The 23733-nt window shown below is 40.0% G+C and overlaps 1 protein-coding gene across 9 annotated transcripts; it reads left to right on the top strand.

Annotated features, from left to right (window-relative positions):
- The first annotated feature begins 1857 nt into the window (after positions 1-1857).
- Clk4 (CDC like kinase 4) lies at positions 1858-19976 on the top strand. Of its 9 annotated transcripts, none has more exons than XM_038325788.1 (14): positions 6007-6145; positions 6974-7040; positions 9472-9530; positions 10809-11031; positions 12084-12174; positions 12568-12634; positions 14779-14895; positions 14980-15146; positions 15313-15407; positions 15678-15807; positions 16869-16951; positions 18647-18726; positions 19325-19415; positions 19488-19976. In XM_038325788.1, exons 3-14 carry the CDS (start codon positions 9478-9480, stop codon positions 19626-19628), a joined length of 1338 nt encoding a protein of 445 aa, XP_038181716.1. In that variant the 5' UTR covers positions 6007-6145; positions 6974-7040; positions 9472-9477; the 3' UTR covers positions 19629-19976. The 9 variants fall into 9 exon arrangements, with proteins under 9 accessions (XP_038181709.1, XP_038181716.1, XP_038181708.1 ...); XM_038325780.1 differs by having other exon boundaries at positions 7656-9530; XM_038325787.1 differs by lacking the exon at positions 6974-7040 and adding an exon at positions 7656-7721 and having other exon boundaries at positions 6092-6145.
- Positions 19977-23733: the final 3757 nt, after the last annotated feature.

Genomic DNA, 23733 nt, shown 5'->3' with positions numbered 1-23733 from the left:
AGTTTAATTCCTAATCGAAAACTAGGAATTAAACTGACAGGAGGGATGAATAATCTAAGAATCCATTACTGAGTCTGCCAAGGAACTCTTCCTTCTCTGTAAACTTTTGGGCATGACCTAATGAAAGTTTTGGTAAACGGTTTGTCTCCTGCAGTTTCTGGAGCCAATATCCTGAGGAGTCCTGAGGGCTGACCAAGTCCCTCTGGCACATGTTTCCAAGAGGACCCTGTATCTGTGGCCTGTTCCGACTCTGAGCCCCATTCAGTGATGGGTCAGACCTGATGGCTCACACCAGTGATTGCAGCGATTAGGACGCTGAGACAGGAGGAATCCCAGGGAAAACTAGGGTGGTGTCCATCTTGGGCAGTGTGGGATGCCTGGGAGATCCATTGTGACCCATGGTGTGGCCTTCCCTCATCTTTGCTGGATGTGAAAGCGTTCATTGTTTTATCATGAGAGCTTCAGTCTGAAAGGGTTTGGGGTTTGTTTGTTTGTTTTTTCTTCCAGACATACCCTTTTGATCTTGCCAAAAGATGGACTCAGGACATTTTCCTCCAAATGACTAAGAAAAGTAAGTTTTTTTTTTTTTCTTTGATGCATGAATTGAAGGAGCCAGCGTGACAACATAAACACAAGTTCTCTAGAGTTAGCAAGGCCAAGGTTGAAATGGCATTTCCAGAAGTTAAATCTGTAATTAGAGCTAGGAGCTAATAGCCACCTTAGGGTTGTCCAGATTAATGTAAGAGACTACGGATGGGCAAAGAAGATTTGTTTAATCTGGGCATGGCAGCTCAAGATCCTGGCTCTTGGGAGTAGGAAATAGGACCACAAGTTCAACCCTACTGGGTTAGGTAGTATTGATGATATTGGTGGATACTCAGACAGCTTTAATTTTTGAGTTTTGATCTCATGTAGCCCAGGCTACCCTTGAACTTATGTAGCCCAGGATGACCTAGAACTCGTGATTATCCTACCAATAACTCTCAAAGGCTGGGATTACAGACCTGTGACATAAAAGCCCAGTTCTTGGAAATTAAAAATGTCTTCTGACCACAAATGTCCATTTGTCCAGTAACTATAATAGAAAGGGATGAGGCTGCCACGGTCATGACAGAGAAGAATGTCTTTATGACTTTTTTTTTTTTTTTTTTGGTTTTTCGAGGCAGGGTTTTTCTATGTAACAGCCCTGGCTGTCCTGGAACTCATCTATAGACCAGGCAGGACTGGAACACACTGAGATCCACCTGCCTCTCTGTCTGCTGAGTGCCAGGAATAAAAGCAGGCGCCACCGCCACCCAGCTGCCTTCAGAAGTCTCAGGAGAATCATCCCCATTCCTTTTGCTTTGCAGGCTGAGGGCTGAATGCCCGGAAAGGGTAAGCTTGTTTTCAGAGACATATTCAGATAAACGTCTCTAAATCCAGTTTAGAGGGGGAGCGCCAGTGACTAACATATCCTGGTCACTGAGCATCAGCCTGGACCTGGCACTGAGCCTCTGGGGACTCTATGCTCTAATGGCTCTGCCTGGGGCTGAGGTCCGGGAAAAGTTCAGCGATGACTGGCAGGCCAAGTCCAATGGGTGTCCCACTTGAGGATGAAGAGAAAGGGTCAGAGGTTGGCTCTGCCCAGGACGGCCACGTCCAGAAAAATTCTTTAAGAAGCTGGCACGCGCCATAGAGTCAAGGCGGTCTCCCAGGTACAGATTGACAGAACCTCTTCCTTCAAGCACGGTCTGCGCCGCGCAGCCGCGGTGTGGATGATCATACCCCTTCCTGACGTCACAGGCCCCGCCCCCTTGCGGAATCTGTGGGCGGGCCCGAGATTCCGTGACGCATGCGCGCTTGCTCGGCGTAGGTGGCGCTAGATCCACCTGAGGAGGTTGTGGGGTGACGGCGCGGACGCCATTTTGTCGGTGTTTGTCGCAGCGGCGCCTGGAGAGCGACGACGGCGGTTCGGCCACATTTCTCGGCCAAAAGGCCTTTCGCTTTTGCGGAGGTGAGGCGGGCAGGGCCTCGCGGAGCTAGGTGGCTGAGGAAAGAACGGGCTTTGGGCCTCGGCGCCCGTGGCTGTCTGTCTTTGCTGGGCGCCGCTCAGCCGGCGGCGACAACACCCAAGCTGCTGCGGTTTCGCCGCTGAAGTCGCGGCCCGAGGGTCCTGGGTTCGCCCGCGGGTGCTGGCCGGCCGTGATGGGAGCCGATGGGGAGACGTTGGCGGGGCACGTCCCCGGCGCTGTTGTCCCCGGGAGTCGGGTGGCCCGCACCCCTCCTCGCTCCTCTCGGCGGCCCTGGCAGTGTGCGGAACTGGAGGCTTCCCCTGAGTCCGCCGTTCGCCCTGCCGGTCTGCGCCAAAGGCCCTGGCCAGCTGCCCGAGGGGAGGTGGGGCAGGCACTGCGGCGATCCAGGTGGCTGGAGCTCCCCTCCAGCTTCGAGGAACACGCTTGGGAGGGAAGGTCCGTCCGTCCTTTGGGGCAGCGGGGTTTGGGTTTGGTTCTTTTCTCCCCGAAGAGGTCTCCCTGCCAGCCCTGGAGCTCGCCGTGGAGACCAGGCTGCCCTGGGACTCCGAAGATCCCCCTGCCTCAGCCTCCCAAGCGGCCTGGTTAAAGGCGGGCATCGCCACGCCCAGCCTGTTTTGTTCGTTTGTTTGTTTGTTTGTTTGTTTGTTGTAGCCCCCCCCCCCCCGCCGCCACTAACGTTGCCGAGAACGAACGGTGGTTTTTACGCTGTGACAGCCCTTTGGTGGAGTGGTCAGCTCTCCAAACCCCGTGGGCCGGTAGTCACCTGTTTTCTGTCGCTGCTGCTGCTTGACCCAGCTTTATGCAAGCATCCCAGTGCCCCTTGTCCCCCACTTAGAAAATGCAGCCCTCTGAGAGGCTGGAAACTCTTGTCTCGATGTTTTTTTTAAGCCTGTGTTTAGCATGGAGTTGCCAGTTAGACCATACGGTTTTTAAGAGGGTGGTGGAGAATCGTATTTCCAATATGTGTATATGCATACTGGTTCCATTGTGTTATTCTATAAAAGACACCAAGATTCTAGCATGTAGCGTGTTTTTTTTTTTAAGTATTAGAGATAGTGTAATATTTTAAGGTAACGTTCCTTTCCGTGTATGAGAAGGAACTCTTTATTTATATATGAGCCCAGAAATCTTTCACTTTGCCTTATAAGTAAAGATTTCTTTATTGGTTTGTTTGAGGCAATGTGGTACTCTGCAAAGCAGGCTGTCATCGGACCCGCTGTCTCAGAGCTCAGCCTGCCTCTGCGTCCACCATGGCATGTGCCTCCACACCTAAGAAAATTAGTTCTGAACTTCGCTGGAGATAAAGCAGTGGTGGGGGATGTTCAGCGGGAGTGGTCGAGACTGGGATTTTAACTGCTGGATTTTAAGTAATAAATCTAGCTAAAGGAATACAGCTCTTGGGCTCTCACGAGGAATTTCTTTTAATTTTAATGTTTGCATGTTAGTATCATTTGAGAATTCTGTCTCAATTCGGTAAACTGGTTGTGGCAGGGTGAAATCTAAGGGGGAGGAGGGAACTGAAGCAAGCACATAAATAAGTCTTGTGAAACCCTACTTAATGGACAGTCGTAATGATGAGTCATCAGAAGCTGTAAATTTGCCTGCTGTTACTTAAGAGTGCTTAGTAGCCTAGTGCTTGAGATTGGGGATTCAGTTCCCAACGAAACAAAAAAAAGGCGTATTCAGAGCAAAACCTAAATGTGGCTAAAATACAATTTTGATAATAGAAGGAATGGGTCAGCAAAATACCTGTAAAAATAGAAAGAGTGCTTTTTTGAAGAAAGTTTGAGTTTTGACTTTTGCCATAAGTAAATTTGTAGTGCTTATTTTGCTTTGCCATATTGAAATGACTATACCAAAGGGAATGCTTGCCTTTTATCGAGGCAACTAGCAAGAATTTAGGAGGAGGGGGTGACTTAACCTGTATTTGTTTTTTTTAACTGAGCTAAAAAAGAAGCCACATTATCAGAAAGATGCCTGACAGGCGGCTCAGAACTAAAAGAAAGAGAATAGAATTTACTGAATATTTGGACAGGGGATATAGATCAGTGGTAGAGTCCTTGCCTAGCAATTCGGAACAATCACCACCACCCCACACACCTCACCCCCCCACCCTCCACCCCCGCCTCCCATTACATCCATGGTAGTCAAGACAAAAAAAGAACATGGATATCACACCCTGTGGTGTGATGCGCATCATTTCTTAGGAACGCCTTGGAGGCAAGAACAGATACTGCCTTCTTTCCAAGCCTGGAGTTTAATAGCTTTTGTTAGCATATTTTTCAGTCGTTTAGGCAAACTGAAGGTGGTTAACTAAGTTGGTTTTGCTCCATTGGGGCTTTATTCAGCTCCTTTTCTAAGCTGTGGTCCTGTCCCGTCCTATCCCCGTCTCCCCAATACACACAAACCATTTAAACCCTGCTTAGCAGTGTCCAAATTTAACGTTTTAATTGGAACTGCAAAGACAGCACAGAGATTTAAGAGTGTGTACGGCTCTTGTAAAGGACCTGAGAATCCTGTGCCCTCTTGTGGCTTCCGTGAACAATTGCAGTCATGTGCAGCTTTCCCCCCATTAAAAATAAAATTAATCTTTTAAAAACTGGGTGGTTAAGTGAGTAAAGGTGCATACCTTTGATCTCAGAGACCCATGTAGTGAACAGAGAGAACTAACTTTGACAAATTGTCCATTGGCCTCATTATACGGGCATGCAACATTTAGTCACAAGTAAAAAGGATAAATGTTAGGTACTGAGCCTGGGAGAATACAAGCTGTACACAGGAAGTTGTAAATGAAGTCTGAGCATTGTTACCATTATCTGATGTCACTGGCCAAGTCTCAGTTTAAAGATTGGTCTAATTCTGGCAATTAGAGAAAGGAATTCTACAGAGTTTAAGAAAAAAGAAGCCTCATTAATAAAAGGCTCTTTACCTTTAAACCAGTCACTTCCGTGATTCTCTTTTAATTGTTTGTATTATGCTTTGCCAGGCTGAAGAACATTTGTGATACTATTGGGGTGAGCTAGCCATAAATATAGTGTGGGTGCTTTTCTTTAATCATTTCAGTCTTGACTTTTAAAATCCAAATTCAGAGGCTGGGAATATAGCTCAGTTGGTAAAATTGTTAACGTAAGAGTGACCTAATTAAAACATCAGCATAAGTAGAAGATAACGAAATAATTCTGCCTATGCTTTGTCTATGTTTGAACTGTTTTGTGTGTCAGGGATGCATATGTGCATTCTGGTTCATGTATGGGCCAGAGGTCAAATGGGTGTGTCCGTGTCTCACATTATTTTTGAGGCAAGGTCTCATTGAACCTGGAACTTGCCAGTTAAGCTAGCCAATGAGTTTCAGGAATCTGTATGCCCCACCCTCACCTCCAGGTCTGGAATTACAGTTCTGTGCTATGGTGTCTGGCTTTTTATATGGATGTGAGCAATCTGAAATGAAGTACTCATACTTGCACAGCATGTCCATTACTGGCTGACTAATCTCTCAAGTCCTTGAGCAATTTTAATTGACCTTTTAAAAAAAAATTAAAGGATAGCCAGATGCATCCTTTAAATGCATGCCTTTAATACCAGCACTTGGGTGTCAGAGGTAGGCAGATCTCTTTGAGTTTGGGATCAGCCTGTTCTACAGAGTGAGTTCCAGGACAGCCAGAGCTACATGAAGAAACCCTGTCTCAAAAAACAAAAAAGAGTAAAGTCAATGAGTATTTTTGAAGGCAAACACTAACTCGAGGATTTGTCCTTTTACTAAGTAGTGAAAGAAAATGTGTTAAAGGCTCATTGTTGTCCATCATGTAGTATTAGGTCAGTTCCGTTCATCAGTCATCTCATAGCAGTGCTATTGTGTTCTAAGCTTTGGGAAATATACCCAAAAAGATTGTAAGAACCTGTGTGGCCCTGTGTATAATTAAACAACCATCTTTAGCTTTCCAGTTCACCCTTTTTCCCCCTCTTGGTTAACAGATGCGGCATTCCAAAAGAACTCACTGCCCTGATTGGGATAGCAGAGAAAGCTGGGGCCATGACAGCTACAGTGGAAGTCACAAACGGAAGAGGAGATCTCACAGTAGTACGCAAGAAAACAGGCATTGTAAACCACATCATCAGTTTAAAGACTCTGATTGGTAAATGACTTGTATTTTAAGTTCTAATGGTTTAAAAATTTGTCATTTACTTATATAGCTTTTATCAAATTTAGAATTCAGGCAACATGTTTATTCATTCAAAAAGCAGTTAAGAGTGCCATTATAGGCTAGCTTCTGTAGTGCTGAGACTATAGCTGTGAATAAAATAGTTTCTCATCTATCTGACTGGGAATGATGGGAGACAGATAGTTGCTCAGCAAGCGAATGAAAAATAAGGACTCTGAGGATGTAGTTCAGTGCTAGAACACTTGGTACCATCTATGCATGATGTCCTAAAATCCTTAAAAACCCCTTCATCACAAAAGGGAAGGGGATGCAAAAGGATATATTCAGCAGCATATACAAAGTTGAATAATGATACCCAATGAGTGTCTTTAAGTTATATAGGAAGATGGTATGTATATTTGGGTGTGCAAAAAGTGTTTCACAATTAAGATGTCACGGAGGGTGGTTAATCCAAATGAGAAAGACAGCATACTATTTGAGAACATTAAAGTGCTTTGAGGATTAGTCACTTAGGTTCTACAGGGTATGTTTATAGAAGAAAACCAATGGGTATGTCTGTCTGAGATTTTTAGGAACTTGCTCTGGTAATTTAGGATAGAGCCTTAGTAAAAAAAAAAAAAATACGGAAATCTTATTATGGTATAAAATTTAAAGGCAATACGTGTACATAGGATTAAAAGAATCTTAAAAGTTCTAAATAGTAAAGAAAGGCTAGGTGAGTAGTTTCTTTCACTCTGCCTTCCATTAATTTCCCTTTTTCATTCGTTTTGTTGGTTCTATGTTTTCTCCTTGTTTGTACAGATGTTCCATTGGGGCTGTTTACCAGATTGCTTTCTAAATTAGCCAGCTGGGGTTACTTTAAAAAACAGTATGTAATTTTTTTTCCTTCTCCGTGCTAAACAGAGTTATTCTGTCAAAGAGCTTGTTTGTAGTTCCTGTACAATAATCATACTTTATTAAACAGTTATGTGAGGGGTAAGGTTTATGGCAAGATTGAATGACCAGACCTTAGTAATGAACAATACACAATACAAATTGTCTGTACCCCACTATTACAGTATACAAAGTACAAAATACTATTTAAGGCTTATCCTCTTAAAACTAATTATTCATAGTTCTAGTATATATTATATATGTGTAAAGGTTGATTTGAGGGATTTGTGTTCATAATTATAAAAAACAAGTTCGATTAGCCACTAAAGCCAGCACTGCCATTTTTGACATTGACACCAGACACATTTTGTGGTGGTTATTCATCCTAATCCAGAATATTCGTTAACTGTTTAAAAAGAAAGAAAGAAGGAAGGAAGGAAGGAAGGAAGGAAGGAAGGAAGGAAGGAAGGAAGAAAGAGAAAGCCAAACATTTTATAAATATTTTAATAAAATTACTGGGAAGTTGAAGGAACAAAGAATAAAGGAGCAACAGGTTGGAAACTATTGCCCGTTACTTGACTGAATTACTTCTCACTGTCTGTTCCTAAAGGATTTTTGTGTACAAATCTTTGCCTGTGAAAGTAGATTCTAAGAAGAGGCATTTTCAAGTTAAAGGGTATGAACTCTCACAAGGTTCTTGTTGTATATTCTCTTTTCTTTTTCTAGAATGCTTATAACATGCTCCTTCATGCTGTCTCTAGTTCTGTGTGTTTTAAATTGTTTACTTAATCTGAATTTCTAAATTTCTAGTGAATTTGTTGTTTTATGAAGAATTTTTACATCAGTTGTTTTCTGTTACTGATTTATAATACTTTATTATGTATTAATTATTTTAGCCCTTTGTTACATGCATTATAAAACCTTTTTCCCCTGACTTAACTTTTGGCAGTAGCCTGTGAGTTGGTCTCTCTCTTTCAGGAGACTTAATCTATTGTCTCAAATACTGGAAAGACCAACATAGCCGTAAATAACCTTTATATATTAAATCCAAAATCCCCGTGTCTTCCCGTAACACAGAATACCAAGTTTTAAACCTTTGATAAATTTCATGACTGGAAATCACCTAGGAGGTATGCAGACTAAGATTCAGACTCTGTGGCCTGGGTCCTCATTTACAAACTCTGTATTCAGTGTTAGTGCTACTAGGCCATCCTTTCACAAACACCTTATAGTTTGGTGGGGGAGGGGGACTTCTAATAACATTCTCCTGGGTGAAAACTGGCTCTTGATACAGTCATCTACTTGCTGTCTAACTATAGATACATGCATCCTAAGCCTCTGCCTGGTGGTGCTGTCTGTGTAAGTGTTAGATGGCACTCTGCTGTTCTCCTGGAATTTCTTCTACTGTCTATTTTGTCCAATCCTGACTTCCTTTAAGATGCTTCTCTGTCTTTGTCATGAATTCTTCCCTAATCATTTTAATCTAATTGAATTTTTTGCCTTCCCTGAGTCTAAGTGATCATTTGCACCTTTTCAACTTATTTTTCATTTGTCTATTTTGATTTTGATTTTTCTTTCTCTTTGTGAGTAATCTTAAGTTGTTCATTTGTTGGCAGAGACTTTGCCTTATATGATTTTATTTTATCTCCCACAGGACCTGTGTGGAAATAAAAACAAATTTCAGTGTACTCAACAGTTTGGGCTGTTTTGAAAAGTTACAATGAAATATTCACTAGGCATTCAGTGGATATTTTTAAAAGATCAAATCTGTTATTCTGTCTACCCTGTCTACAGCTTGTATAATTCTGTAGACTTTAATCTTTAACCTTTGGTCTTTGGTTGTGATAAACTGAGAAGGTCCTTCTCATGCTAGTGCTACTCATGGTAGTGCATCACCACTTCCTTTTTTTTTTTTTTTTTTTTTACTCATTAATAGAGTGTTTGTCAGCAGGGCCAGTTTCACATAGTCTTCCAGTTAAAGATTATTAGTCTAGTTTTTTTAATGTAGACTTCGGATGTGGTGGAGGCGGGCTTGATACCTTATAAAATTAAATAGGAAGCCTTTAAAAGTATGACATCTAGTTTGTTGTGTTTCATCCAGATCTCTGTTTTAGACCAACTGACTCAGGCCTAGAGTTTATCTGAATAGCCTGAGTTGTTTCTCCAGAGGTTAGGAAGAACTTTAGAATGATGCTAGGCAATAAGAAAGCCCATCCTGAATTAGATGCCAGTCCTGTTGAGTAGTTGTCCTAGGGATGTTTCTCTCTGTTTCTGCTTAAACCAGACTTGGGAAGGAAATGACAGCATATTCTGGGGAGTATAAAGGGGTTGGTGGGGGCAGCCTCAGCAACATCTGTCACTCCATTGCTTGTCAGGATTATTTAGCTAATTTGTCTGACTGGGCAGGTGTCCCCTCTCTCCCTCAGTGCTCCATGTGCATCCCTCTTGAAGCTTCGCACTCTGTTGAAGAGGACACTCATCCCAGGTAGAGGGGGGATGGGAAACTGGGCCAAATGAATCTGTCCTTTTCTTTCCATCAGATCAGGACACTTAACTTGGATCCACTGACTTCCTGGGGTCCATGACCTCCATGAAGTTCTTACCAAGTTTTGTTTATGCATTTGTACATTTCTTAGGGGAAAGGGTCTATAACCTTTCCCATGAGGTTCTCAAAGGGATCTGTAGAAGCACTGTGGCACTAGAAAATGCTGTTTTCTTTTCTATTTCTTGGGTATTTTGTAAGAGTCACGGGAAATTAGTAATGCAAAGTCGGGCTAGAACGATGGCTCAGCCGTTAAAAGGCTAGGCTAACAACCAAAAATAATAAATGCAAAGCAAGTAGAGTAGGAGGCTATCCAGGGTCCTGGACCCTTTCTTGTTAGGAGGGTTGATTTTAGATGTGTTTGGCACACTAGGCAGGCCTCAGAAGTTCTGGTGTCTGATTTTCAAAACAGGAGTCAGAAAACTTAAACATAGAAAAGAGAGGAGATAGAATAGGTGACATGTAGGGCAGTAGTGACAGTTTGCAAATCTTACCTTTTGCCACTACTATGCTCTGCAACAGTGGCATATCCTTTAGGGATCTTAATTGAGTTAGTAAATGAAAGGGCTGAAATACATTTAAGGTTCCTTGTATCCGTGATACACATTATAGAAGAGTCTGTCTGGGATATCCAAAAATGCGCTTACATTTAAGGGGAAAGGAATTCTCTTTTGCCTTTCTCTTAATGTGTGTGGCTCTGAGAGAGGGAAAGGAAGCTATTTTTAGATTCCTGTGTATTGCACAACAGGTTTGCAGATTTGGTCTTGATTTTTCAGAAGGCAAAGGAACATTTAATTATACATATATTGTAATTAAAGCTTTGTTCCTTGGTATGAATTGTTGGCAGCAATTTTCTGATGTGTGGGGTTTTTGTTTTGTTTTGTTTTGTTTTTTGGAGATGGTTTCATGTGGCCCAGACTGGCTTCATATTTGCAGTGTACCTCAGGATGACCTTGAATTCATGATCCTCCTGCCGTCACCTTCCAAATGCTGGGATTACAGGCATATACCAACATGCCTGGCTATAGAAATTATATATGGAAAAATATATTTGGTTAAAGTTATTAAGTTATCTGAGATAAGTACAAATTTCATCTCATCAATTGGAATTTTTCTTTTTATTGAGTTAGCTATTTAAACCAAGAATTCTTGAGAATTTTGTTTGAACCACATTATTCCAGAATGAAGAGAATAATTTGAAATTCTTTAATATGTTTGCAGTCACTATTTAGAAGCAAGATGCTTGAATGAAAGAGATTACCGGGATAGAAGATACATTGATGAGTACAGAAATGATTACTGCGAAGGATATGTTCCCAGACATTATCATAGAGACATTGAAAGCTCTTACAGGATCCACTGCAGTAAATCCTCAGTACGAAGCAGGAGAAGCAGCCCTAAAAGGAAGCGTAATAGACACTGTGCAAGTCATCAGTCACATTCGGTATGAGTGATTTGTTTTTATTTTGAATGGATTCTATTTGTAAGGCTCTAAAAGAGTGATAAGGTTCTAAAAGTTTCTTTAATGCTATTTGGATATGCTATAATTTATATTTATATTACTTGAATCCTTAAAGGAAATGAACACATTCTCATAACTGACTCCTGTGTATTAGCTAGTCTTCACTTGCCCACACTTACTCATTCTGCAAACCAGATCATGAGCTTGTTGCTTTTAATAGTAAAACATCTTATTTTGTGATTGTGCAGTATATTTAAAAACTGAGGCACCCATATCTTTCTTTGAATGTAAACATTTTTTTTAATTATTTTGAAAGAAACTGCTTTACTGATAATTGGAAACAACTCAGGCAAGTCACTTTGTTGGGGTGCTTATGTTACTGACTAGTGTGTAGTATAGCTCCTAGTGCAGCACATCGTTGTCTGCAGTTAATTTTGTAAAGTTCTGAACTGGGTGCTGAATGGGAAATGTATTGAAAAAGCCAGACATCTTTAATTTGTAAATTTCGAGGTACCATTTCCCTCCCCAAGTTTTTTTCTGTAGAACTAGCATTTACTGGATTGAAGATTGAAATTAGTCTTTACTTCCCCCTCTTATTATGATACCTATTTTTAAATGTTGCTAAAAGAACAATTTCAACTAATCTTGACATTTTTCTGACAAACTTAGACAGCTCAACTCACAGCATATGGTTATATCAGAAAATAGTAAATCTTGACATTGCATTCTTTAAACTTCAGACTTCAGTTAAATCAGTATTTTAAAGAGACAATTGTGTTGTTTTTTTCTATTGCCACTTTAAGTATCTTATCTGAAAATCTGTTCCTTGCCATGTTTTTCTTCTGTAACATAAACTGTGCCCTGTGAATTTCTGGGGACTGAATTTGAAATTGCTCCTGCCAACTGTTCGTGGCCTGGTGCTTATCTGAATGCCTGAATATCTCCCCGCTGAATGAATTGCGTATTCTGCCCTGAATTCACTCTGATATATTGATTGGCTGGACGATCTTGGTGCTGCCCACTTGCCGTTCCAGAAGAGCCACCGAAGGAAAAGATCCAGGAGTATAGAGGATGATGAGGAGGGTCACCTGATCTGTCAAAGTGGAGACGTTCTAAGAGCAAGATGTATAGAATATTTTTCAACACTTTTTAAACTTTGCAGACAGAATAATCTTTTAAAGAATAGTTTGTCAGCGGGGGGCTAAAGACTCTTCATTGCTTTTTTGTTTTGTTTTTTGTGGGTTTGTTTGTTCTTTTGTATTTCTTCTTTTCTGTAGAATTTAAATATTTCTATTCTTTAAATTCCAAAATAATCAGTGGAGTTTGAGATTAGAGCAAGACAGATAGCTCTATCTAATTGCTTTGTAGCAGCTGAAAATACAATAACTTGAGCGATGAAACCTTAGTTATGTTTTGCTAGAGATCATTTGGAAATATGCCACACTTAAGCATTCATTGTTTAAACAACTGTATAATTGTACTCGGGTACTTAGACTCTCTTTCTCTCCCTCACTTTAGATGAAATCGTGGACACTTTAGGTGAAGGGGCCTTTGGCAAAGTTGTAGAGTGCATTGACCATGGCATGTAAGTGTGCTTTTTCTTTCTTGACTGTTTTAATGAAATTTATTTTAAAGTGGTTACTGCAAGTTTTTCTGAGAGGTATTCAACAAGATTTCTGTAACTCAATATCATTTATGTGCCATGAGTATTTTGTTGGTGTGTGATGGCAGTTTACTTTGTAATTAAAGGAGTACTCAAGTTCAGTAGGATTCAGCTACTTTTGGATTGCAGAGTCAATAAAGTAATTCCAATTTTATATATTAAAATGCAATTTCTGAATTACAGAGAAAATCCGTTAGGACCTATAGAATAAAGTCTACATTCTCTGGGACATACTTATCTACTTCATTGCACCATGTCCCTTAGAACCTCTGTTCTGTGTGTGGTTTTACCACTTTTTTTATAAGTGAACTTTTTAAAATAATTTAGTGAAGCTACCTACACCTTTCTAAAATAAGATCTGAAATTTTTTTCATCAGAAATTGTTGGAAAGGGTATAATTTTCCAGCTTACTGTATATAGCAGTAGTTGAGGTTTATTTTTCGTTTGGTTTGGTTTGGTTTTTGTTTGTTTATGAGACAGGGTTTCTCTGTAGCTTTGGGGCCTATCCTGGAACTCTCTCTCTGTTGTAGTGATATTTCATTTGTATTTTAATAAATAGAGCTTACCTGAAGACCAGAGAGTAAAACAGTCCCACTGGTCAGCCTTACAGACCAGGCAGTAGTGACACACACCTTTAATCCCAGTAACCACACTAGTTTGCTATAGAAACTTGGTAGAAGTAGTGCAGGCCTTTAATCCTAAGCATAGAGAGGAATATAAGATAAAAGGAGATAGCTCTCAGACACAGTCTCATTCTGAGGATTCCTGGAGGTAGGATCACCATTTTCAGACTGAGATAGAGTGGTAAGAGCCAGTGACTGGCTGCCTTTCTGATCTTCAGGTTGAACCCCAATATCTGTCTTATGTTTTTATTAATTGTGCTACATTTGAGTAGCAATCAGTGAGGCTGTTTTTTTCTCTGATCTTCAGGCAAGCTTTATTCATTAAAATACAAATGAAATATCACTATACTCTGTAGACCAGCCTGACCTCAGACTCACAGAGCTCCACCTGCCTCTGCCTCCCAAGTGCACCACCAGTGCCTGACTAGTACTCTTGAAAGTAAAGTTTATCTGTGTTTAAACATATTTGGTGAGTCTTAGTATCATAGCCACTTGATTTGTGCTGTTATCCATGAACAAACTGCTTGAGTTCATACTTGGAAATGTTTATTGTTGGCCTGGTGTGTGGCTTAGTGGTAAAGTACTTGGCCGACATGGGCAAGCAAGGTCCTGTTTCCATCACTAGCCAAAAAAAAAAAAGCCTAAAAATTTCTTTAATCCCATTGTCCATGATTTTCTCAAAATACTATTTATATTCCTTAAGAATTATTACTGGAAATTCCCCAACCCAAAGCCCACTGCTCTTGCTGTAGCTATTTCTACATATTTGAATGAATGAGTCTGCTTGGAGGGAGGGGCTTCAATAGCTTATAGTGTCTTTAGCCAGTTGTTTGATAGGCTCACAATTTGTCAGGGCTCAGTTGTGTCTGATTTTATAAATTGCTATTTTATTGTATAAGTAGTTGGGGCTTCATCTCTTGTGAGAATGTCTTAATACTCATCTGCCTTTGTCATTAGACTGAGGCATGTAGTAGTGAGTCCCATTGTTCAGTACTAGCACCTGTGCCTTATCTTTTGCACAAAGTAGATCCTGCCTAGCAAATGAACAAATGCTCTAATTGTGTGTATGTGTGTTACACTTTAAAATGTTTTGTATGAAATATAAATGTAAATTTTTAAAAACATGTTAAAATTACTAAGTATTATATGAATGATTGCTTTGTTTTGAAAAGATGTTCTGGAACCTAGGGTATTAATGCACTCTGAAAGAGTTAGGACAATAATATGGGAGACATGTAATTACAATTGTATTTTAGGAGACTGAAGTAGGAGTATCACAAATTCAGTGTCAGTCTGGGCTACATAATGAGTTTAAGCCCAGCCTGAGCTACATATAGTGAAATCTAGTCTCAAAAACAAACAAAAAAAGAAAGTGCTTTTCACAGGGTATGCAGTTTTATCCCACTGCTTATATATTTAGCATCATCATCTTTTGTTTTTAAGGGATGGCTTACATGTAGCAGTGAAAATTGTAAAAAATGTAGGCCGTTACCGGGAGGCAGCTCGCTCTGAAATCCAAGTGTTGGAGCACTTGAACAGCACTGACCCCAACAGTGTCTTGTAAGTATACATTGAACCACAAGCTGTCATGCTGTGTGAGCTGCTCATTTCTGTGCACTCAGTTATTATTTTGATCTCTTTTAGCCGATGTGTCCAGATGCTAGAATGGTTTGATCATCATGGTCATGTTTGTATTGTGTTTGAGCTGCTGGGACTTAGTACCTATGATTTTATTAAAGAAAATAGCTTTCTGCCATTTCAAATTGACCACATCAGGCAAATGGCTTATCAGATCTGCCAATCTATAAATTGTAAGTATTCGTGAATACACAGTATATTTTATTGTCTTTATTATCTAATCAGCATATGAACACTTGCAGGTTACAGGTAAAGGTGAAATCCCTTTTGATCCCCATATCCTAGCCCCAGTTGAAATCTCTAAGTGAGACTAATGATGGTTTTCTGTTTTCTTTATAGTTTTACATCATAATAAATTAACTCATACGGATTTAAAACCTGAAAATATTTTATTTGTGAAGTCTGACTATGTAGTCAAGTACAATTCTAAAATGGTAAGTTAAAAACGTGTTTTAATTTTTGGTGTTGTCTTTAAAATTTATGTTGCTTGGTGGTCCTTGAATGAGGAATTTCACTTCGGAGACTATATCTGATGTTCATCTACAAATAGAGTAGGAATAGGATGCTTGTATTCCAGTTGGGGGAGGGGGATAGAGAGGCGGGAAGGGTAAAGAGGGAGGATTCATTTGCACATTTTATGAGTAGTGTTATAGAATTGTTTTATGTCTTTATTGAGTTTCATTTTTATTCAACTGTGTCTCTAGAAACGAGATGAACGCACACTGAAAAACACAGATATCAAAGTTGTTGACTTTGGAAGTGCAACGTATGATGATGAACATCATAGTACCTTGGTGTCCACACGGCACTACAGAGCTCCAGAGGTCATTTTGGGTTAGTAGACATCAGACTTCCTTACACTGTAATTGTTGAAGGTCATGGTTAAACTAAAATGATGTTAGCAGGATACAGAAATGAGTTTTGTCTGTTTCTCCTGTGTGACAGTGTTTGTGAAAGGTATTCTAAGTGCTGATGATTTGTGACCCCAAGTGATAGTAACAGTGGGTATGTTTGGTAAAGGCATCATAGTCTTGTGATTGTGGGTTATGTAGTCACTTATTTCCACTCTCTTGGCAAAGTAAGGCTCTGCCACAGGTGCCCAGGCTTGGTTGGCTGACTTAGACATGATAGGTAAGGAGCAGGAGGAAAGAGACTTTAAGCAAGAGTCTCTGTTAGCCATTATGGGAGAAAGCTGGAAATGAAAGGGCAGAATTTTGAAACTCAGAGAGTATGTATTACACATCAAAACTTTCAAGTCACTGATGGGATTGGGGCCTTGGAAACAAGACAGAAGAGGTGCTATTGTTGATACAGATCTGAAGTTGGAGTCACTGGAAAAGGAATCTGGAGTCTGGAGGCTTAGAATACTGTGGTGTTCCCCAGGGTTAAGGCTGATTAGAGAGGAAGATGTAGTTGGGTGCTGCAGTAAAGGGAAAGCAGTTGCCTTAGATGTTAGCAGTCAGGTAACAGTGGGAGAGAGTGAGATGAAGTTCTCTAGTATAAGAAGTGATTCATTGAGCAATGGGGTAAAGGGCTACAGTTAGTCACCTGAGGAAAAGTATATTGAGGTATAATGATTGAACTTTTATCAGAATTCAAATTCTAGTGTCTGAAGATGTTACTCTTGCTATATAAGTTTCCAGTGGTGAACATTGTGGAATGAACAAAGGTGACTGCATGGGACCAGGTGTGGTGGCACCCACCTATAATTCTACCTCTTGTAAGACTGAGGAAAATACCAAGTTCCAGACAAGCCTGAGCTATATGCACCAAAATTGTAAATCCTGAGGTTGCTGTTTTAGTCTCCTAGGTAGACTATAAAGAGCACCTGAGTGTGAGGAAGGGTCGGCAGTTTAAAGGTGTTCCATAGTAACATGCTTGTTTGTTTTTGATAGCTTTAGGTTGGGCTCAGCCTTGTGATGTTTGGAGCATAGGCTGCATTCTTATTGAGTATTACCTTGGGTTTACAGTCTTTCAGGTATGTATCTAATACATTTTATTTGATGATCTTTAATGAATTTTATGTTAAATGTGCTTTATATTTAGCTTCCATACTAGAGATTTACCATAGATCATTATTGAAAGTAAAACATAAATATCATCCTTCTGAAAGCACAGTTGATTGAATTCCTGCTACTAGTGAGGTTGTAACTTGCTTTGAATGTGTATGCTGTCTATAATGTGAAATTCCTGTAGAGTTCATATTATATGTTCTGCTTTTTCTTTTTTTTTTGTTTTATAGACCTTCTTGAACTTTATATTAGTGTTAATGTGGCTAATTGTAATTCTGCTCTGGCTATGCTAACCATGTTTCTAAATACATAAAAATAAAAAACAAAAATATGGAACTGGCTAGGTGTGATGACACATACTGATAGTCGTGTCACTAAGGCTGAAACAAGAGGATCAAGTTGTGAGGCCTCACCTACCTAGTGAAGTTAAGGCCAGTCTTTGTTCTCTAGAACAAAGATTGGCAAAGTGTGGGCTGTTGTAAAAGTGCTCCCTGCTGCCTAATAAAGAGAAAAGGTATTTTGCCAGCAGCTCATCCTAAAGTATCTTTTGTCTGGCCGGGTGGTGGCGCACGCCTTTAATCCCAGCTCTCGGGAGGCAGAGGCAGGTGGATCTCTGTGAGTTCGAGGCCAGCCTGGTCTACAGAGCTAGTTCCAGGACAGGCTCTAAAAAAGCTGCAGAGAAACCCTGTCTCGAAAAACCAAATAAATAAATAAATAAATAAATAAATAAATAAATAAATAAATAAATAAATAAATAAATAAAATAAATAAAAATAAAATATCTTTTGTCTGAATAACTTTTTCAGAGAAAAAGTTAGCCTGCCTCAGCTCTAGACTAGACACCATTTCACCTATGTGTACAGCTGCTGCTTTTCTGGTGTAGCAAGTCTTGTTAGTTTTGAATATGATCCTTGACTTTTGTTGTCAACTTTGCTGTTATGAGCTATGTGCCTTTGTCTTAATCTCTTTGAATTCACATTCCTAAACAAACCTCAGAATTGTGGTGAGAATTGTTAGAACAACTATACTACCCGGGATAAGTAAGCATAATAGTGGTCTATTTAAACAGTTCATGAAAAGGAAATTGTTGCATTTTTTTGTTGGACACTTTTCATGTTGATTACCAGATAGATCTTACCACTCTATCTTGGACTGTACTGTGTTTGCACGAGACAGCATAGCTCTTTCAGTATCAGTCATCTTTGAAGAATATGTAATGTAAACTGTGTAACTGGCTAATCTAGTATTTTTGTTGTTGTTAATTTATTTATTTGAAGGAATGCACACATGTGGAAGATAACTTGTGGGAGTTGGTTCTTTTATGATGTGAGTCCCAGGGGTTGGACTCAGGTCTTTAATCTTTGCAACAAGGGCCTTTTACCCATTAAGCCATCTCTGGCCTTTATTCATTTTATTTTATTTGGTATTTTAAGATAGGATTTCTCAGTGTAGTCCAACCTGTCCCAGAACCCACTCTGTAGAGCAGGATGACCTCGAACTCAGAGAGTTCCCCCTGCCTCTGCCTCCCAAGTGTGTGCAACCACAGTCCAGCTGAGACTAGTCCTTTTTTATCAGCATATATTTTTACTCTTCTTTTTTATGTGTATGTAAGGAAGTGGAGAGTGCTAAATTCCTTTTTCCTGAATTTTTTTTTTTTTTAGACTCATGATAGTAAGGAGCACCTGGCAATGATGGAGCGGATATTAGGACCCATCCCAGTGCACATGATCCAAAAGACAAGGTTTGTCTAAGATGCATTCAATGAATGGCCTGTTCTGAGGACTGCAGATCTGGAAGTAAAAAGAAATTCTGTACAAATGATAACTTAGAGCTATAATCTTAGCATTTTTAAAAGATCATTTTCAAAAAATAATTTAGTACTCAGAGTAACTTTCATGTAGATGTTTTTTTAGGTTGATGAAAAAAATACATGTGAGAGCCCATTCTTTCTGGAGTCTGTCTTGTTTGATTTTCCTGTTGTTGCTAACCAGCTCTGTGCCCTTGAACAGGATAGTGAATGTTTTCTAGCTCACCTGGGAAGTTGTTAAAAAAATTCCCATTCCCATTCAGATCTGGTGAGATCAGAATTCCCTACCAGGAGTCTTCCTTTGTAAAGTGAGTGTTTTCTCATTTGTGAACTGCTTAGTTGAGATAACTAAAATTCTAACTTAGTTGAGAGTAGATGAAAAAGGAAGATCCTGTCATGTTGAAAATATTTAAAAAATTATGTCTGTACATTTAGAGAGAGATCTGTTCTGTCTTGTCCCTACCAAGGGTTGGCAACAAGGTAAAAATGTGGAACTTTGCTTATTTTAACTTCAGCTTCTTTTCTCTTGTAGGAAGCGCAAATATTTCCACCATAACCAGCTAGATTGGGATGAGCATAGCTCAGCTGGGAGATATGTTAGGAGACGCTGCAAGCCATTGAAGGTAAAGGGAAAAAAGATTAATGATTAAGTCACATTTTCACTTATCTTTATGTAACAAGACCATTTCCTCCAGGAATTTATGCTGTGTCACGATGAAGAGCATGAAAAGCTATTTGACCTGGTTCGAAGAATGTTGGAGTATGACCCAACGAAAAGGATTACCTTGGATGAAGCATTGCAGCACCCTTTCTTTGACTTATTAAAAAGGAAATGAATGGGAATCAGTGGTCTTCCTATATACTTCTCTAGAAGCAATTACTTTAAGACTGTGTCAGTCAACTAAACATTCTAATATTTTTGTAAACATTAAATTATTTTGTACAGTTAAGTGTAAATACTGTATGTTTTGTATCAATAGCATAGCTACCTTGTTAAGTATAGTGTTGATAATGAATGCAATATGAGTTAAAATGAATTTTCTCTTTTGATGTTAATTGCCATTTTTAAAGGCCTTTGGAATACCCTTTGTGTCCAGTGATTAATGTGATTGGTCTTGTCTTTTGTACATGAAGGTTGACTCTGAAGTGATTTTTTTTTCTTGAGTAAAAGCAAATCTTGACCACTTTGTGTGATTGAGTATTCTTTATACATCTCAAATGTAGAACTTTTCATGAGAAAGGTGGCTTTTGTTATTGATTATTGAACAGGCAGCAATCTAGGTGGGCAGATTTTAAAAATTAAAACTCAGGAAAATTAGCATAGTAAAGTTTCATTAAATTTTGTTTTCTCGCCAGGCCATGGTGGTGCACACCTTTAATCCCCAGCATTCAGGAGGCAGAGGCAGGTGATCTCTGAGTTTGAAAACAGTCTGCTCTACAGAATGAGTTCCAGGACAGACTCCAAAGCTACACAAAGAAACCCTGTCTCAAAAAAAACAAAACATTTTTTTTTTCTGTTTTTTTTCTTGGTGATGTCAACAGGCCCTCATGGAAAGATACCTAGTCTATGAAGGAGTGTAATCAGACCACAAATACATCATTTAAGACTTAAATCTTAATTTAACATTGCAGACAGATTTGAGCTGTATCTGTCTATATTTCAAAGCACAAATATGTAAAGCTTTCTTCTGCGTAACAAGTAGTTAAAGCCAGGCTGTACTATACTGTCTAGAGGCAGTCTTCCTAGCACAGTAGGGCTAGGAACTTCAGTATCACAGAATTGCACATAAAGTATATCTAGGCCTCTGATGCCATCCACATGTCAGCATATACCTTCAGAACATTTCTAAGTTTTATTTTTCCCATCCCATTCTTCAGTCCACTTCTTAGGCTTCCCTGAGCCTGTCTTTTCACCAGCATGGGTTCCCGAGCCCCATCCCAAAAAACTTTTCATAGGCTGATCTTGGTATAAAGGGAAAAAAAGACTATCATGTTTCTTAAGTTACTGATTGCTTTTGGGGGCTGGAGAGATGGCTCAGTAGTTAAGATCACGTACTGTTCTTAGATTCCCAGCACTGTGTTAGGCAAACAAAACTCCAGCTGTAGGGAATCCAATGCTGTCTTCTGACATCCAGGCAGCTGCACTAATGTTCACATACCCACGCACACATAATTAAAACAATGTTTTTTTTTTTTTTTAAGATAACAGTCTCTAAGTCCATTTCTCTTCTGAAAATTAACATTCTTCACAAGGTATTTTGCTAACTTGTTTACTAACAGTAACAAAAGAGTTATTACAAAGTTTAGAAGAAATGAGTGGTCAGGGTGGACATAGAGCACAAGAGTGGCAGGACAGAGGCTTCTCCCCTGCTGGACTTCGGTCTTCATACATCCCTTCAGCCATAGAAAGTCCTGCAAAGTGTCACTGTTTTTGTTTTAAGCCATTGAATTGTTTTAATGAGATAGCTTTGTTTTTGTTTTGTTCTTACTCTGTATCTCAAGCTATCTCAAAATCCTTAGGGTGATCCTCCTGCCTCGATCACTATGGGGCCAGAGCTAGTATGTCTAGATTTTTATGAGATTTAAATGTTTCATTTTGGAGACAGGATATGTAGTCCAGGCCGACCTTGAATTTGCTATATAACCATAGATATCTTCTGTCCCACCTCCCAAGTGTGGGATCACAGGCCTGCATCCCCACCAGCCTAGAGTTAGGGTTTGCTTTGTCTAAGTTTGTATATCTAGTGTGGTTTGCTTCCTGCCCTGAGTTAGGCATTAACATTTCTCTTTATTGTAGCTGTGATAACAATGAAGTCTTTTAGCTTTTGTGTTTCTGAGAGTTTTCAACACCCCCTTTTGTGACAGTTTCTTTAACCCTTGCTGGCCTTGAAGCTTTTAACTATGGTCTTCCCGCCTCAGCCTCCTGAGTACCGGGATTACAGGTCTGTGTCACTGTCATTGTTGCTGTGCATTCAGGCTAGGGCTAGAGTTGTGTTGGTGAAAATGGAAGGTTCTCTACCTTCCATTGTACTGTGGCCAGGAAACCTGTTATTTTGTTCCTTTGCATATTTTTTTTCTTTTTTTCTAATTGCTTTTAAGTTGGTTTCTCTTTACTACCCAGCTCAAGTAACCTTTGACATGCTTGTGTGGTTGTCTTCATTGCATAGCCCACCAATGCCCGTGGGCCAGAAGGTGTGTGATCCCCTGTTCTAGTGTGCTCTGGCCTTTTTTTCTTGAGATAATGTCACCAAACCTGAACCTAGTCTGACCTAGTCAGCAAGCCCCAGTAATCTTGTCTCTGCCCCACAGTGCTGTAGTTAGACCTGGCTTTTATTTGGGTGCTGGAAACTCTTAACTCACGTCTCCATGCTTGCATAGAGCAAGAACTCTTTCCCACCCTAGCCCCATCTAGTGTAGGTTTATATGTACGAGTGTTTTGATTGTATATATGTCTGCCCATAGAAGAGCATCAGATCCCCTAGAACTGGAGTTACAAATGGTCATGAACCACCGTGTGTGTGTTAGGAATTGAACCCAGATTCTATGCAAGAACAGCAAGTGTTCTTTTTAAGTTTACTATTCATTTATTTGAGTTTTTCAAGACAAGGTTTCTCTGTTCTGGAATTCACTCTGTAGACCAGACTGACCTCAACTCAGATCTGCCTGCCTCTGCCTCCCAAGTGCTGGGATTAAAGATTTATTTATTTTTATTTTATGTATATGGGTATTTTATCTGCATGTCTGCCTGTATCATATGCTTGCAGTGCGCAAGGAGGCCAGAAGAGGGTGTTAGATTCCCCCAGAACTGGAGTTACAGATGTTCGTGAGCCACACTGTGGATTCTTGTTGGGAGCAGTGAGACCCCTGATCCTGAATTTCTTGTAATCCCCTGATCTGAGTGCCTACAGCTGCTCTGAGCACGAGACCTTCAGGAGTTCCTGATGGCAGGAGAGTGGTTTCTGGTGGGTTTGGCTGAGGTGTGGCTATCTCTATATAATCTGCCCCTGAACACAATAAAGGGGGCATTCTTGGGGAATTCAAGAATGACCCGTGTCTCTGTCTCTCTGTCTGTGTGTGTCTGTGTATTTTAACCTCCTGCCCCTTGCCCGAATCTCATGAACTGGGTGCCAGCGCACTGAACACAGACACGGGGGCACGGTGCGCGGCAGATGCTGGGGATCAAATCTGGATTTTCAAAGAGCAACAAGTATATACTCAGCTGCTGAATCATCTCTCTCAGCCCAGTGTTGTAGTTGTTTGTGTGTGTGCGTGTGTGTGTCTAAAATTTCAAATTATCATCTACTAGAATTTGTTTTGGATCTTTTCAAAAAGTAACTATTGGGCTGGAGAAATGCCTCAACAGTTATGAGTACCAACTACTTTTCCAGAGGTCCTGAGTTCAGTTCCCAGCAACCATATGGTAGCTCACAACCATCCATAAACGGGATCTGATTCCTTCTGGTGTGTGTGAAAACAGGTCACTCATATACATAAAATGATTTTTTTAAAAAGTAGCTATCATGGCTCCTTACCTTTATTTAGTTCCTTGAGCCTGAGGAATACAGTCCTCACTTTAATATCTTTGTTCACTGATTCTCTTGTCCCTGCCATTTCTGGGTTTCTCTTCTATTCAACTTCTCTGCTGTATGGTCTGGTAGTTTCTTGCTGTACCTTGTTCACAATGTTGCTCAAGGATGCAGGGCTGTGTATTTCCAGGTACCTCCTCCCAAAGTTTAAGTTCTAAGGTTTTAAGAAACAATTATATAATGAGATTAGTCTGGATGTGCTTATATTCCTTCACACTTCATTCGTTACATGCTTGCTTGAATCAATTTGCTCTTTTCAGGTTTTGGTTTTAAGCTTTTAAACAAGACTTTAGCTCAGTGCTTAGCGTCTAGCTAGTTTACCCCTACCATCAAAAACCGTTTGAGTGCTCAATGA

The sequence above is a fragment of the Arvicola amphibius genome, chromosome 4, assembly GCF_903992535.2.
Source record: "Arvicola amphibius chromosome 4, mArvAmp1.2, whole genome shotgun sequence".
Classification (NCBI taxonomy): Eukaryota; Metazoa; Chordata; class Mammalia; order Rodentia; family Cricetidae; genus Arvicola; species Arvicola amphibius.
This window is presented reverse-complemented; position numbering and strand designations above follow the sequence as displayed.

Excerpts from the sequence above, each read along its gene's own strand:
- Clk4 (XM_038325780.1), top strand. The coding sequence starts at position 9,343 with ATGACAGCATATTCTGGGGAGTATAAAGGGGTTGGTGGGGGCAGCCTC. Across the intron at positions 15,808-16,868 it reads AGCTCCAGAGGTCATTTTGG|CTTTAGGTTGGGCTCAGCCT; the intron begins GTTAGTAGACAT and ends TGTTTTTGATAG. Across the intron at positions 19,416-19,487 it reads GACGCTGCAAGCCATTGAAG|GAATTTATGCTGTGTCACGA; the intron begins GTAAAGGGAAAA and ends CATTTCCTCCAG.